General features: G+C 31.3%; 2 protein-coding genes across 2 annotated transcripts in view; one reads left to right on the top strand and one right to left on the bottom strand.

Annotated features, from left to right (window-relative positions):
• Positions 1 to 84: 84 nt before the first annotated feature.
• LOC124530460 (synapsin) overlaps positions 85 to 16588 on the bottom strand; it is a 61331-nt gene continuing 44827 nt past the window's right edge. The window contains exons 9-14 of the mRNA XM_047104634.1: positions 5165 to 5257; positions 4523 to 4635; positions 3975 to 4071; positions 3361 to 3528; positions 2893 to 3115; positions 85 to 2645 (exon numbers count right to left, since the gene is read on the bottom strand). Of these exons, the coding sequence (XP_046960590.1) occupies positions 2365 to 2645; positions 2893 to 3115; positions 3361 to 3528; positions 3975 to 4071; positions 4523 to 4635; positions 5165 to 5257 (975 nt within the window). The 3' untranslated portion in view covers positions 85 to 2364. The remainder of the gene's footprint in view (positions 2646 to 2892; positions 3116 to 3360; positions 3529 to 3974; positions 4072 to 4522; positions 4636 to 5164; positions 5258 to 16588) is intronic.
• LOC124530315 (tissue inhibitor of metalloproteinase) overlaps positions 12561 to 16588 on the top strand; it is a 40841-nt gene continuing 36813 nt past the window's right edge. The window contains exon 1 of the mRNA XM_047104431.1: positions 12561 to 12654. The gene's annotated coding sequence lies outside the window, so the exon portion shown is untranslated. The remainder of the gene's footprint in view (positions 12655 to 16588) is intronic.

Below are 16588 nucleotides of genomic sequence, written 5' to 3'. Positions count from 1 at the left end.
AATACTTATGAAATAAAACTTAAATTTAAATAGTTAAAGTTAAGGAAGTCACCGTAAATGATAAGAAACCGTGACACACATGTCTTTATTACATACTGACCGAAGACTATCACGAAGAAATTAGGGCTCCTTTCATTCCATTACATTCCCGCTGGTTTCACGAAGACGTTTCATAATCAATTATGTATCCATATTTGATCGCGACAAATCTTACGGCCACATATCATATGAGTAAGTATACATTGTATAACTTGTTTAGCAACAACAACAACAGCATTAAATTTAGTGTTTATATTATATATCTTAATTATAATAAACGCAGAACAGTCTAATATAAAATTAATATAATCGATACATCAAAAACTCAACGATATTTAATGATTTAACGTACCATGGTATCATTATATATTTTTATTATAGTCATCTAATTGCGCATTTCATAATTTAATTATAGCTAAAGTATTCGTGTTAAAATTCTGCTACGAGTGCGTATATAAATATAATCTAAGTATTATAGGATGTACGGTTTAATATCGAAGCTTTAACAATACATTTACGTCCAACAGTGTGGGAGTTATCCGAATTCCGAAAGGAATCGGAATTATAAGCAGTTATAATTTCCTTCTAGCGTTTGCAACGTACATCACTACGCATACATATATTATATTCGTTGTATTGTAACAAGTGAAGTGGTTTTAAATGAATATGTTTCTATTGATTGACTATTGAGTTTTATGTGATGCCATCGTTCGATCCGTCAAACGTTTTTCCAATTAAACAGTCGGATATGTTCCTATCAATAAGCTACTGATATTTGCTATATAAAGCTTAATATTAAATTGATTTTAATAAAATCGTTTCTATACTATCAAAGCGCAGTATATAAGAAAACGATTCAATAACAACATAGGTTTCCTTCGATATGACGCCACGAACATTAGCTTTCGAAATTTCGCAAAACGTTTTCGCTGTGCAATAAAAGGTACGTTTCAAAAACATTACCTGTTTAAAATTAATAAGAAAATAAACTCTTCTCAGAATGTGATATCGCTACGGTTAAACAATGAACCGTCACTAAAATCATTAAATCATTAATCACTAAGCATGACTCTATATATATTGCGTAAGGAAACACACAAATACAACAATACTACTTATAACTACGAGATACAACTAGTAATAAGATATATAAAATGTGGATAAATTTTTGCTTTCAACAATATTGTCTTAAATAGCATTGCTTACATCATTCCGTCCAATCTTATCCGCGTCTGCTGATCATCCCTACAGAGGTAACACAGCTCGTAACATATACATTTGATTAGAGAGGTAAATAGTTTAAAATAAAAATGATTATATTAATTTAACAAATTGTAAATAAAATGATCAGTTACTTTCTTCTAATATTTTGGAAACAATGGGTTGCGACATTTAATAACAGATTAAGGAGTTTGTAGGTTTTGAATTTCTGTGTATATTATTTTTCCTACTTCGAAGATAAGTGAGTTATATATTCCGTTAAAAGCATTGCACTCCATTTTCATTACACACCTTGGTTTTATGATATACGTTAATTTTATCCATTACTGTTTACCAGTTCAAATATCGTGGATTTCAAAGCATTTATATAGAAAACTAGCGATATCATGAAATTGAAATCAGTTCTGAATTTATGTAGAAAAATGTGCCACACACTACAACAAACTATCATGTGCCACGAACGTTTTAATAGCACACTAACGAAGAATTAGCAAGTTTGCTACATTAGTTATATAAGTAGTTCTCTACTTTATAGAGTGCAAGATGCGAGTTGCGACGCACAACGCATCGAACGGGTTCGATCACAATGTAGCTCAGTTGATTCGTACTTTTATAATAAACTTATTGTAAAAAATCTATCATTATATTACATTTAAACTATTCTTGCGGAATCTGTAGTACGATTTCGCATCTATGTCAAATTGTAAACTTTATTACTGGTACGTACAAATTTACTCTATATTTACGATCGTAGGAAGAACATAAATGAATAAAACATTGGAATTTAATTATTCAACTAGCAACAACTTTTAGTTCTGGGTAACATTGAAGTAGACATTTTGGACTCTTTATGAAATTATTCTAAGGTTGGATATTTTTGACTTCATTTCGAAAATTTCGATTTTACATGGGCCTTTAGTTTGTTACGTAACTCGTTCTGGCGTATTTTTTGAAGCCGTTTTACAAAATTAGATCACGAAAACTACTTCGACACTGATGTTTACAAAGGTTAGCATATGAAAGGCCAAATTAAATTTAAAACCGTTAAATGAGTCGGTTTTATACGCCCAGTGTGACCTGAGGCGGGAAAGAGCTGTTGCTGTGTTACATATCCCCGAATATTCCCGCGAAAGTCTTGCGTAAGTTCTTCATAGTGTCCTCCGCGTCTTCGGTGAGCGTGGCGCTGAGGGAGCCCTGCCGTGCAAAGCCGCCGCGCGCGCTCGTTCCGGCGGCAGACTGAGCTTGCGCCGGTGCGCCGCCCGCTGCCGCCGCTGCACTGCCCGTGCTAGGCGCTCCCGACGCGGACGACACGGTCGACGATTGAGAGACTGTAGATGTTAAAAAGTAATTATAAGACAGGAAAGTGATAACAATTGACGTGTAGACTACGCAATTTAACAAAAATAACTTCATATTTGATTTTAGACGAAACATCAAAATAATACATAGATATGTATGTATGTATATGTTACATGTTTATATGTTTTGCAGCATACAATATATTTTAATGTGAGGAAACGGTAATTAAAATACGTTTAATATATACATTAAATGATCTCCACGCTATTGATTTCATGATAAAATATCTAATTTGCAAAAGTTCATCCGCGGTAAGATTCTCTCAATTTTCACCTTGAGAATCGCGGCGAGTGAGCGGTGGTGGTGGCGGTTGAGATGGTTCCGCGGGTATTGGTGGCAGTGGGCGATCGATGCTGGTGGCAGTAGCTAGTGGAACGGGGGGAGGTACACTTGGTGGACCACCCGGCGCTCCTACGCGGTCTTCAGGTGACGCCGCACCGCTACCGGCCACGGAGCTCCGGGAAGTAGTCTTGGTGATGCCAGGTCGGCAAACCGACTGAAAGCAGTGAATTACAGTTAAAATTAATTATAAATTGTTTAAAATATAAATTTTCTTTTTATGTTTGTAGTTATGAACGTTCAACTTAGAGACTACAAGAATATTAATACTACTTTTTACACAATTTTTTTATACTAATATTTGGAGCCAGATAGGCTTTATTAAATGAATGCTAATAATTACGTGTTTGATTTAAACTTAAATTAAGGAATAATTATTAAAATCTGAGGACAAATTTATACCTGCATCCGTTGGAAGACAAGTTCTGAAAGATAGCGCCGGTCCTCCTCTTGAGTATCTCCCATAAATGAAGTGGCTGAATCATTGAGCTCAATGATGTGTTCGCGACCGTCCTTGCCGACAACCAGCTCCAAGGCGCAAACTTCAAGGCCTCCAAATATCTCGCTCACCTAAATAAATATTTACATTAATAGAACCTTCATATCAATCATAATCTTTTCTAGAGAACAGAAATGAAAATAGATTTATTAAATCTTCGAATGTTATATTTTTTTACGAGTCGAATATCCGATTTTTTTTTGTATTATAGGATGACGGATGAGTATGATAGGCCACCTGATGGTAAGTGGTCACCACCCATAGACAATGGCATTGTAAGAAATATTAACCATTCCTTACATCGCCAATGCCCTACCAAACTTGGGAACTAAGATGTTATATCCCTTGTGCCTGTATTTACACTGGCTCACTCCGGAAATCGAAACACAACAATACTGAGTACTTTTGTTTGGCGGTAGAATATCTGATGAGTGGGTGGTACCTGCCAAGACGGGCTTGCACAAAGCTCTACCACCAAGTAAATATTATAATAGTATAGTAATATTCTTTGCTATACCTCATCGATCCACATTTTGTATCTATCGTTCATGCCAATAGCTTCAAGCATTGCTGATCCTTGATTGGTTTTCCAGTTGCCAGATATAGATTTGCGCCTAAAAATTTCAAAGGTATTATTACATAACCTGTTTAAATAAACGTACACGGGTCGCGTGTAGCGCCTGCGTGAAATATGTGATTATATTACAACCGAACGAATTCTTATGTTCCGTCAGGCGATTTATTTAATAATACTACATCGTCCGTTGTATGTATGAATGTATTAGTAATGGGTGTCATGCAATATAATACCTATGCACGTTATTATTTTATATATTCTAGATTTAACATTAATATATCTGTATGAACATAAAATCCCCAAGTTAAGGTTAAATTATACGGTTTCTATTTGTGTATTTATACAAGTGTAGTGTTTTATTTTTATATAATAAAACAGATTGGTTATTTAAATTTAAAAATAATTTTAATAAACAATAGTAAAAAAGATATATGCATATGTATTTTGACGAGTTTAATTTCATTGTTTATAGCAAAATCATTACTTACATGAAAGCCTTGTAGTTGGTACCAATTTTTTGAATGTGGATGTCATATTTAGCGTCGATATATGGCTCCACAGTGCAGTACGTTCCCAACATAGCTACTACGCCAGCTATGTCCTATAAAATCGATCATTTTAGATTTATATATTATTATACTTATAATTCAATATCCTACTAATATTATAAATGCAAAAGTTTGTGAGGATGGATGTATGTATGTTTGTTACTCTTTCTCGAAAAAACTACTGAACGGATTTGGATGAAGTTTAAAAGTAATATAGATTATACATCAGAATAACATATAGGCTACAATTTAAAATTATTTTCTGTAGTTTGGTCATAATATAACGGTACATATCAAGTACCCATGGGAAACCGGGGCGGGTTGCTAGTAACTTATAATTTTCTTGTTACATCTGCTTACTATATCATTTTAATACGATAAGATAAATATTGTAACACAATTATATAATTATAAAAGATAATTTATAAGGTTGACAATAAGAAAATAACGAATAATACATTTATTTGTATCTAATCTTAAACGTGACCGCAGAACAAAGCGTCTATAGAGCATTATCAGTCCATTGTACGGTGCAACTGAAACTGCAGTTTGCAGATAATGGGTATAAATGTGCAGTGGTACCTGGAAGTCGGCCAAAGAGTCCACTTTCACCTTGGCCACGCCGCTGTGCGCGTGCCCGATCTTGATCACCACTGGAAACTTCGGCGCCGTTACCTGCTCGACAATCAGATTTCCCTTTACTATTTCCACTTATTGTAAAGACAAAAGGTCATCGTATGTTTGAATCGTGATGCAAATCAGGCTTAAGGATTCCGTTTTGCACGAGCACTCCTCATAATGTAATTTCATCTAGTTGTAATCATGAAGTTTATTTTGATTTTATGAAATGCAAGCTAACTTTTTGCGTTAGCAACATTGAATATTTATTTTGTGAAAATTTGTATATTAATATATTTTTCGTATAATTTTAAACGGTTAACCATTAGTTTAATAAATCGTGAACGCATGAAGTACGATAACTAACAAGCATTTTATTGTTTATACATATCAGTTATAAATCAAGTTATAAAAATAAAAATGATAGGTTATTTGTACTGAAGCGATTATAAGTTAGTAATCTTGCCTTGTTAGATGAAAATATACATTTCGATATCTCCTAGTTTTATAAAATAGTAATAAATCAAAACAAAAACAAAGTCTGTACGAAACTATTGTCGTTTGTATAAATATAATAACGTAAACAAAATAATAAGGAAAATCATTGATGTTTGTTAATTTAAAGTAGAAAATTTTCAGACTCTTTACCTATTTTAGAATAGAATAAAAAAAACATTCGAATTAGCAATTTAAATTTAGAATTCCATAAATTATACATACACAGTTATTTAATTGGGGGAATGAGCAAACTTTGACTAAGATGTTTGATTACACTGTATATAGCGTTAATATTAACATTCATAAATTACCTGTAGACTATTATCAAAGTAACTATTAATAGCCATTACTTCATAATGAATAATAGCAGTACAGCTAAACTCTATTAATACTGTAATTATTTTGTGAACCATTAGTGTGTGAATAGGTTTTTATTATTCATAAATTACACATTGATTTATAAAAATAATAATATATAATAAATGATTTTGAGTTATTTTTATTTTATCTTTTTGTGTTACATACACCACAGGGTTGTATGTGTGCGAATATACGCCATCTAAGAATGTATAGAAACTCATCGAAATCATGTCATTCCATGATTGTATAACAAAAAACGTTTAACTAAGAATAAAAATATATAAATTAATTTTAATTACATATTTAGAATGTAGAACTACTATGGAATTCTTAGAATTTAAATTCGCAATTAACGGACCGAAACAGCCTAGATAAATTAAAATTTGCAAAATGAAAAAGACGCAACTCTTTGTAGATATAATTATTAATAATTAAAAAATTATAAATCACCCAAATAAATATTATCCAATTCCTATTTGCAACAAAAACATTGTGATTGAGGATAAATATTTCGGTAATGTATCTCTACTAAGTAAGAGATAATAAGTTGTTTTATTCACAGGAATTCATTAAAATGCACAGCTCTGTATAGAACTAAGCCGTTCGGTTTTTTTGGCGGGGTATTTCCAATTGGTTCATGCTATCGAATACGGTACATCAATAAGATTCTATTTAAAATTACATAAAGTTTATGGTCACGTACGGAATGATAAAACTCCTATTTTTATTTATTACACAAGAATTTATTATTTTACAAGAAAACTAAGGCAAATAAAATAAATAATCTTCTCGATGTCTAAATTTGTATACTTAATAAATGTTAAAGTGAGCTTGTTTATTTGTTTGTTACGCTTTCGCACCTTAACTGTTCAACAGATAATTATGAAATATAGCATACATATTGTCAACATACAGCAAAAGGAAATAGTTTAAAACCTGCTCTCCCTTCCTCACACAATGACCAACTTTTCCTAGAGAAATATAACAATTTCCATCATTGTTAAACTTGTTAAATAACGGATACAAAGTAGTCATAACAATCGATTCGAGAGAATTTCATTTGCGTACATATGTCAGATGGTTATGCAATATTGGCACAGATTCAATAATATCTATCATTTTCTAAATCGAGAACGTTGACGATCGATAAATTTCGAATAAAAATGACTGAAGGTGTTAATAAACATTTTATTGTTATAGCACTAACTTTTGTCGAATGCATTGATTTAATATCATTTTAGAGAACATTTCGTAATTCAAAGTTTGTTCATAATATAAAAGATGGAACATCATATCTGCACAAGTTTTGAATTTCTCATTTCCATTCAAGGACAAAATTACTAAAGTGAAACTATATTTGACCGTTTTGCACAGAAATTTACAAAGTTACAGGAGAATTTCAAAAAAATTCAAGACAAAACCAAAATTATATAAAACAATGTAATGTCATCATTACAATTATATGCATCACATTACGTATTTACGTATAAAATTTAACAGAGTCACTGTCCTATAGAAATAGTTTTCAAATTGTTATAATCTAAATAAATGCACAGTGTAAAGAAAAAATATGAAAAATGTATTATTTCGTGTCTTATAATAATAGTTTTATACTGGTATAATTCCTTAAGGTTTCGCAAATATACTCGTCAATTGATAAACATTAAAAACATTATTACAAATAATAAATCTCAGTTGCGAGATGACAAGAAAAATGCAAAAATCATTTTAAAAGCGGAATAAGAACCAATAGTCTGTCGCCAACATTAACGCGCTTCTTTGTATTATTCAAACCAAAAGTAATTTGTATTATTATCTTAAATGTAAATCTTTGAAAATATTCTGTGATAATTTGCATTATGCATGTAGCTCATAACGTCGCAGTTTGTTAATCGACTTAATGGATGAAATCACTATGAGCAAAACAACATTAACGTCGAACATAATACAAATACTTACATAACCAATTAGTGATATCTGATATTAATTACATTGAAATTGAAAACAACAATTAATTAAAGAGTATTTTTCAAGAATTTCATAACTTATTTATGTGATTAGATTCCTTACACCTTGTGCGATTGAAGTTTGCTATGAATTCGATATTTTATGACGTTGTTTTTAAAGCGATGGAGGCGTATTCGTGGGTGGCTTTCGTTCAAGTGTTAGATTCCATGAGACGCACTGCACAGCATGTGCCGGCTCGTGCTGATGACGCATCAGGGCCTGTCAACTTCGAGAAACAGACATCATCGCATTGTGTATATTACTATTTATGGCTTGCCACAAGACGTGTATAAAGGCATCTAGTGATTAAACGTCGCCGTCAACTCGATCGTAACATCCTTTGCGTTCGTGTTTACGCATTGTTACGTGTCAGACGCATCGCTCTTGAAACGTAAGGCGGTATTTTTGTATGCAAAGGATTGATGAGTAACTTTTTTTGCACTTGACCACATATTTGTATAATGAAATCATGGCGTAATTTCTATATGAATAATTTTAGCAGAAAAGTCAAATGTTGTAGTCGACTGGCGCCGCGGTGTTGATCAGTAATAATTTACACCATAATAAGAATATTTATCAACTGATCAATCTATATGATAACTTTGCGGCGTCTATGGAAGCATTCAATTCAAATATCAATACCGTTGCTGACAATAATTCTTAATGACTATAAGCAGGCGAAGAATAGTATTGCACAAGATGGCATACATTGTGTTCAAAGGACAAGACAATTGTCATTTATCACTATAATGACTGCCTTTGATGTTATCTTTCCGCCATACGAGTAGTATATAATAAGAGCGCACAATTATAAATTGACATCGCACTCTAATAGTTATGTAGATGTTATCTAATCGCCGGAGTTAAATGAGCAAGTTTGCCTGTATTATGAGAATTTGAACTCATTACGACTGCTATTGACCTTACCCAAGGTGAGTGGTATGTTCATCGACAAAATTAACACCTTCATGCCGTTTACATTTTCAATCCGTGAATGATGTGGTAATAAGAGAATCTAATACATTAGGCGCCAAGATTACTGTACAAATAAACACAACTCTCGATTTAGTCATCTATATATACATGTAAAAGCCACTGTCCTCACTGACTATCAACGACAGGACATAGTCTCTTGAATTTTTAAAGAATTACTATTATTACATTACTATACTGTACTTGCAAAATTTAGTTTTAATTATATGGAACCAATTAAATAATATTTTATTTCCTTTTTTAGTCCTATGTTTTATAACTAAATTAAATTAATAAAAAATAGAAAGTTCGATATATGTTAGTGTTATTAAACGCAACAGTGTAACACTATTACTAGGAACACTAGCTTTCAATTAATTATTTTTCCATCAATATAACTGTTTTAGTATAAATAAATATTATAAAAAATATATCTTACTAATGCAATTGAGATTGGCGCAAAAGATATTTAAAAGATAAATACATAATCGTTTATTTATTCAATATAATATAAATATATGTAATTTATTCTTTACATCGTTACAAATAAGCCCTATAATAAATTACAGGTAAAAAAATGAATAAAACAAACAGAGATTAAATATTGATGTTTTACAAATTATCGATTGTTATAATGGAAAAGCTAAGTTCGATAACACATTATATTTATTCATAGCGTAATTTATTGAAATGAAAAAATAAAACATGAAATTATCTAAAGAGGTTCGTGTTAACAGGTTTTGATTACATACACGTGCATTGTTAATTTAAAAAATAATTGAATTTAAAAAAAAAAACTTTTCGTCTGATATATGCTGAGTTGTAATCATCAATCAATCAGTAATAGCACGAGTATCATGAGCATTAGAACAACTGTAAAATCAAAACGTAATAGATCGCAGATAATAGAAATATCTTAACCATGATGATACGGTTCGGTTAATGTTTAAGTATGTTGAAAAAAAAAAACAGTTACTATGAATGTTATGTGTTATTATCTGTGTTGCTGTCGCTGCATGAAGACTTCAAATTTGTTGATGGATATTGAGGATGTGTAGTTTATTCTGTAGGTTTTATATGTTGTTTTGTTACCCTGTATCAACATTTTTTTTTTAGTTATAATTATGTCTACATAATGTACTTTTAATTAAAACATTTATTGTTGTATAAAGATCCATATTAATTGCTGTAAGAAGTTTCTTATATATACTTAAAGATCGAGAGCTGAGCTCCCAAAACGCATTGGTGTTTGTGGTTTTAATGGTGTCTTAACTCTCTGTGTTCACCTATTGCATACCATCATGGCGCTGGTTATCAACACTTAAAATGATAGGATAGGAGACTACTATTTACCATTGTATTTGAAAACGAACAACCTCTTATTTTTCTGTCCATTCAAACATAAATAAACGTATTCTGTTTCATTGAATTATCAATGAATATTTTTTAACAGGAATGCAATATATTATGACGCTCAGTTTGCAAATTATTAGGTACTATTTTCTGAATACCTACTTAATATACAAGGTCTTTTTCTCTTTCATCGTTGTTAAAATACTAAGCGCAATTTGTAAAACTTGCAAATTAATTTATTAAACGAAAGTAATATGAATATATCTATATTCTATATAGATATGACTATTTTTCCTAATTGAAATCCACGCAATGGTGGATAATTGGTACAGCGTCACCCACCCGTAAAAATAGTTGTGTAAAGGAGATTTTGTTTATCATATATTAATCAACATCTTTAGATGGACGTACGATTCTGAGTTTAAGTTATCATTATAAGATAGCCTTATCGCAAATGTTAATTTAATGTCGTGACATCTAATGAAAATACGAACTTAAACAAGATATATTATAATACTATTTTCTTATCGTTACAGTTTCTAATAGATGTATAAATTTATGTTATAAATCAGTATGTCTGAACACATATGTATATATATTACGTATTTTTATATGTCCCTTTCTTAATAAAAAGAAATAATTTGTATCCTATGTTTTAACAATTTTTATAAGGCGATAAATGAAAATTGGATAAAGTAGGTGTCACGAAGGACCTAGACTCATTGAAGTGGTTTGTGGTTAAGAAAACATTACATCGACAAAGCCCGACCCAAATTGATAAGAACAAGAGGCATCCACAAACACACGTGCAATGTGCAAGAAAATTAATTAGTAATGTTTACTCTTCGCTATTTCATATTAATCATTATTATTGCACCACGAATTACGAGCTAATTAGACACCACTACACATTCTAAACTTCGAAATGTATATAAACATATATATATATATATATATGTTCTGTAGTATGTATTAGTAGGAAAATACTAATACTGTAAGTAGTCAAATCTAATAAAACTTCTAATCCGAAATTAGAATTATTTGGTGGTTATCTGGTGATTGTAACAGCGAGTAATAGATCCATTGATGGGCTCTTCTCCAGTTAATGAGTAACAGAAGTGTCGAAGTAATAAGCAAGCAGTTCTACTACGGGTGGTAATGAATAGGTATGTAAAATAATTTCAATCGAAACATTTCTGTTTTCTGGTTCGTTCTGGCTTCTACACGATGTTTTATGTCGTAAGATAAATAATGCTTAATAATTGAGTATATGAAATTGATTAGATTTTGCTTGCATTTGAACCAGCGATTTTAGTGGTGACACTATAAAATGAAAAAGATGACAAAAAAAACTACTATTTATTATTATATTATATATTCCCACAGAAACGCTTAATGCTTGAAATAATTATGGTAATAATGTTTAAAAGATAGTCAGTCATTCCTTAGTATCTATTACATAACAATTATTATATAATAATAGGTAATAATATTCTGTTAGGTCAGTACCCTAATGATAACATAAATTCCTTAATTTAGGAAATGAAAATGAATACCATATGAATACCATAAAAAAAAAAAAAAAAAAAAAAAAAAAAAAAAAAAAAAAAAATTCAAAATGATAATGTTGATATTTTGTCTCAGGGAGACTTGAAAAAAGCCGCTGCAGTAACATCTCCTTTTTTGCCAGTTCGCATCCACGTACTTCAGAGGTACATTCCAAGTAACTGTCGTTGCAAATTGTTTTATACAGATAGCTATCGGGACCAGTGTAGACTTTGTGAACGGCTTAAGTTTCAAGCGTGTACTTCGAAGTGCCGACTCCGGTGTATTCCCTTGTTTACATCGGACGCTATTCGCTGATGTCATGCGTAAAATCTAATTGTGATGATTCATCTACTTTTACCGCGATGCACCGATAAGCGATGTATCCTGCGTGTGTGATATCACGGCGAGTCCCTCGGCATACCAAGTCCCACGTGTTACTGAAGTTATTGATGGCAACAGTGGGCGCATAATAACTGGTCCGACTCAACGAAACGTTCAGAGCGTTCAGTCACTGATTGCCCGCAACGGAGAGCGCGTGTCGTTGTCAAAGCGAAGCCGGTATTGCGCGGGAGCACACACGATAAACATTTTATTGCCTAGTTTACAATAGTTCAATATAAACTGGACCTTCAATAGTGTGTTATAGTGTGTATCCCAGAGATTTGGATAACCAGAGGTTGAAACTGAAAGTGAAATTGAAATATCGTCGTGTGCAGGTGCAATGTTTACTTATTATATTATGTTGTTTATTTGTATCACATCGGTTGTACTCGCGTAAGAGTATTTATATTTTGTTGCAACTGAAATTTTAAAATATATCCGATATTTATATCTAATATTTATACGAGGTATGTTTTTATGAAATGTGAGAAATTAATTTCCAGGCGGACATTTGAAACGGTGTCTTGAAAATAAATTGCTGATTTAATCGTAACTATGTATTGCTTGTAAAACAAACGTGACACATTTTGTAAACATCGTTAGCGTTTAGTTAGCGTCCTCACACGATAACTGCGGGTTAACTGCGTCCAGGTTTAGAATAGCTCTCACGTTAAATAGGTTAGACTTGCCAATAATAATATTAACGCATTAACAAAAATATTTACATTTGTAATTCATATTAGTTATTTTATTTAATAAAGCTTACATTATTATTACGTGCATCGTAGGAAGTCTAATAAATTATTATTAAATGCTTCTGATATGTATAACACTTTTCTAATTGAATTCTACTACCTTATCAAATGAACCATTAAGGTTGGTAACAAGTGAAAATTTGGTTACTAATAAGCAATTGATGGAATAAAATAATTAATATGTAAAAAAATTATATTCCACGTATATTAGTCCAAATGAAAAATGTATTAGTAACATTTTAGTGTTCGCGGTTCGGCAAAAGTGCAAAGACCACAGCCAATAGAGGTGAAGGAAGAGTGTCGTTAACACACTGCAGGACCCACTGTGCTCTATTGATTAATAAAACGACTTTATTGCATAATGACTTTGTTGTTAACTTGTAAATATAACCTTCCCGTATAGCTTTCGGATGTAAAACATTCGTACCTACTATTACATTTTCTAAAATTATGTTGCTTTGGATATATTTTATTGAATCGTTCTTTCTATTCATAATATGATTTATTATAAGCGGACAATTATTTTAGACACTTTTTTGACAAGATTAATTGGTAACGTTTGCTCCTAGTAATAGTAGTAGTTTTATAAAGTTGTTAATTATATTGTATGTGAACAAAAACCAAAAACATATGTATGTTTTGCTACAACTTATAGTTGTTTTAAATCCTTATACAGCTTTAATAATTAATTCAAGGAAAGCTCTTTCGACAAGAGCCCTTTATCTAAAGTATCTGTGTGGTTAAAATTGAATTTCTTTTTGAAAATACTTTGAGCGGTTGTCAACGTAACTGCGAATAGATGTGCAGACAGGCGTTGCAAATTATAAAAGTGGTCCTGCACAAGCGTTCCGACAGTCTAGAGGCTCATCGCCTGTTTGCTCTATTTTTATGAAGTCTGCCTTCGCTAGTCTAGTAGATATTTTATAAGACCGCAGATCCTTTGGTCCTGGGTTCAAACTCTGATCGGGCTAGTAAACAGTTGTTGGGTTTTTCGTCGAGAAATTCTCAAAGCGTTGGTTCTGCGACTGAGCTCTTACCGTTTGAGTTGGCTTGCCTTCTTATACGATAATTAAGCTAGGCAATAGAGAGTGCATTTTTGTTTACACACTTACTTGTGCACTGTCATGCTTCCGCGGAAGACCATGTATGTTTCTTTGGAAATGGCGTCGTGACCGAATTCAAACAGAATGTTGACATCAAAACACTTTAAAGAAATCACTAAAAAAATAACTCTATAAGGATATAAAAGTATATTTGGATTTCAACAACAATAAAGATACGATACATTTCCGACTTTCTTTAAAGATATTTTATCAACAATGTAGTGCCAAAATATAACTTGATATGGTTTACGTTCAATACCAGTTTTGTATCGTAATAATGCCAATTACTGTACTCTGTAAAATACCTACTATATGAAAATTCAAAAGCCGCATATAACGAACCCTATATTTAACGAGACGGATTCTGATTAAGTGTTTTGAATTTTCCCGAGCAAATGATCACACCAAATATAATGCGTGTAAAAATTTGATTACGATTTTTTTTCTCACGACTATTATATTTTTTAAGGATAATAATATGTAAGCAAATTAAATTAATATTTTACTTATGTTTTTTAATAAAATATAATTCAAAATAAAACGGATCCATTTATAAAATTGATATTACTGTAATATATTGAAACATATATTAAATAAGACCTCAAATTTATCGACACTCTTACTAAATAATGAGAAGGTTTTATGGAGTCCGCATTTAATTTAATATCTTCTGGGATAGTGAAAGTCGTATATACATATATTAACGGTATTTCGAACATTCCCTGGACCTAGCGTACGCCGTGACCCCTGATTGTTGACCCTGTACACGGAAGAAGTTAATCATGAACTAGACCCGCACTCCTCTCCTATGTAACTATGAATTACGATGACATCGATACTGTTTCACATCCCTATTCAATTGTTTCATTATATTTGTATGATTTTATATTGATGTGGTTAGCATTGTTTAATGTTTACTATCGTCGTAATTCCAACTTTTTAACTCTAAGTAAAAACAAAACAAATAAATACACAAAGTTTCGATCCTCGTTCGATTACGTTACTCGTGTTATTGATGAGAATTACTAATGCTGTATTTACTTATTTATTTATAAGGTAATCATAGCACGTAACGACCTTATAAAATCAATCATACTTATGTCATAAATGCGATTGTAAATCATTGTATTTTTGTTTATTACCTCATCACGTTTAAACATCAGAATTGGTTGAAATAAAATTTGATAAAGACATAGCTTGCAATTAGAGATTATACTATAAATAAATATATTCAATCTTAAAAAGATCTGATTAAGATCTAAATTTTATAAAGCGTTATCAGTTACGCGTGATAAAATAATAATCTTAACATTCCATATGCATTAACTGAATTTAAAAGTGATCTTATGTACTCATTTAAATAAATATAAATACTTTAATAATGTTTTAAATAAGATAATATAGCAAGGATATCATAATCAAAATACTAATTTCGGTAATTTTATTTTCCGATACATTATTTTAACAGTCGGCATTCTGCTTTAAAGTTACATTTATTCTGTACTGGTTCAATTGCAATAAATAGGAACACGCGGTTTCCCATAGCGGTATCAATACATATTTTCATTAAATCACCATTATTTTATATGAAATAAACGTATATTCCCTCAGCGTACATCGCATCCTTATTAAAGATCAAGCAAGTTGAATACACAAGTTAGATTTATTACGCTATATTATTAATTGTTTCAATGAATATAGAACATAGAACGCGCAGCATCATCTATAGAAACTGGTTGACCCAATCTCAAGAATAGTCAGAGGCCAAGTTCATGTTATACGATTACGGAAGAATATTTTTCAAGTATTATTCAAAGTAAACACATTGTCGTCTTATCGTACCGAAATTTTAATGTCACGACGTAATAGATTATACAAGGATTTATCTGTTTATTTTGATGACGGTAATATAAAATTCACGATAGTGAACAAAATATTTGTTCACATGAAATATTTTAAGTTTTTTGATGTTTTGATATTATCCGATTGGTGCGACTTTTTATTTAGTATATAATCAAGTATAAAATTGTTTCTTTTTGTTATCTCATCAGGATTAAAACTTAACCGATCGTAATGAAATTCGATATAATTGTAGCCAGGGCATAGATAAGGACAAAGGCATATAAAGTAGGAGATTTACGAGACAATACGAGATCTATGGGAAAAATAAGTTAAACGCGGACGGATGGAAGTGAAACAAAGTGCAGCAAATATTTTACGCTAATAATATAAATTATAGTTATAAAACTAAAATGAGTCGTCGTAAGTGTTTAAGGTATTAGTCAAATTAAATCAACTTATTTATTTGAGGGTTCTTTTGGAAACCAATAAAAAATTCAGTATCGTTCTTATGTCGTCTGTTAACGTATTAGCTCGACAGTACAAAATTAATTTATCCTATTGCTAGTGCA

This window comes from Vanessa cardui, chromosome 6 (genome assembly GCF_905220365.1).
Source record: "Vanessa cardui chromosome 6, ilVanCard2.1, whole genome shotgun sequence".
In the NCBI taxonomy this organism is placed as follows: Eukaryota; Metazoa; Arthropoda; class Insecta; order Lepidoptera; family Nymphalidae; genus Vanessa; species Vanessa cardui.
Note: the sequence above shows the minus strand (reverse complement) of the source record. Positions and strands in the feature narration are given on the sequence as shown.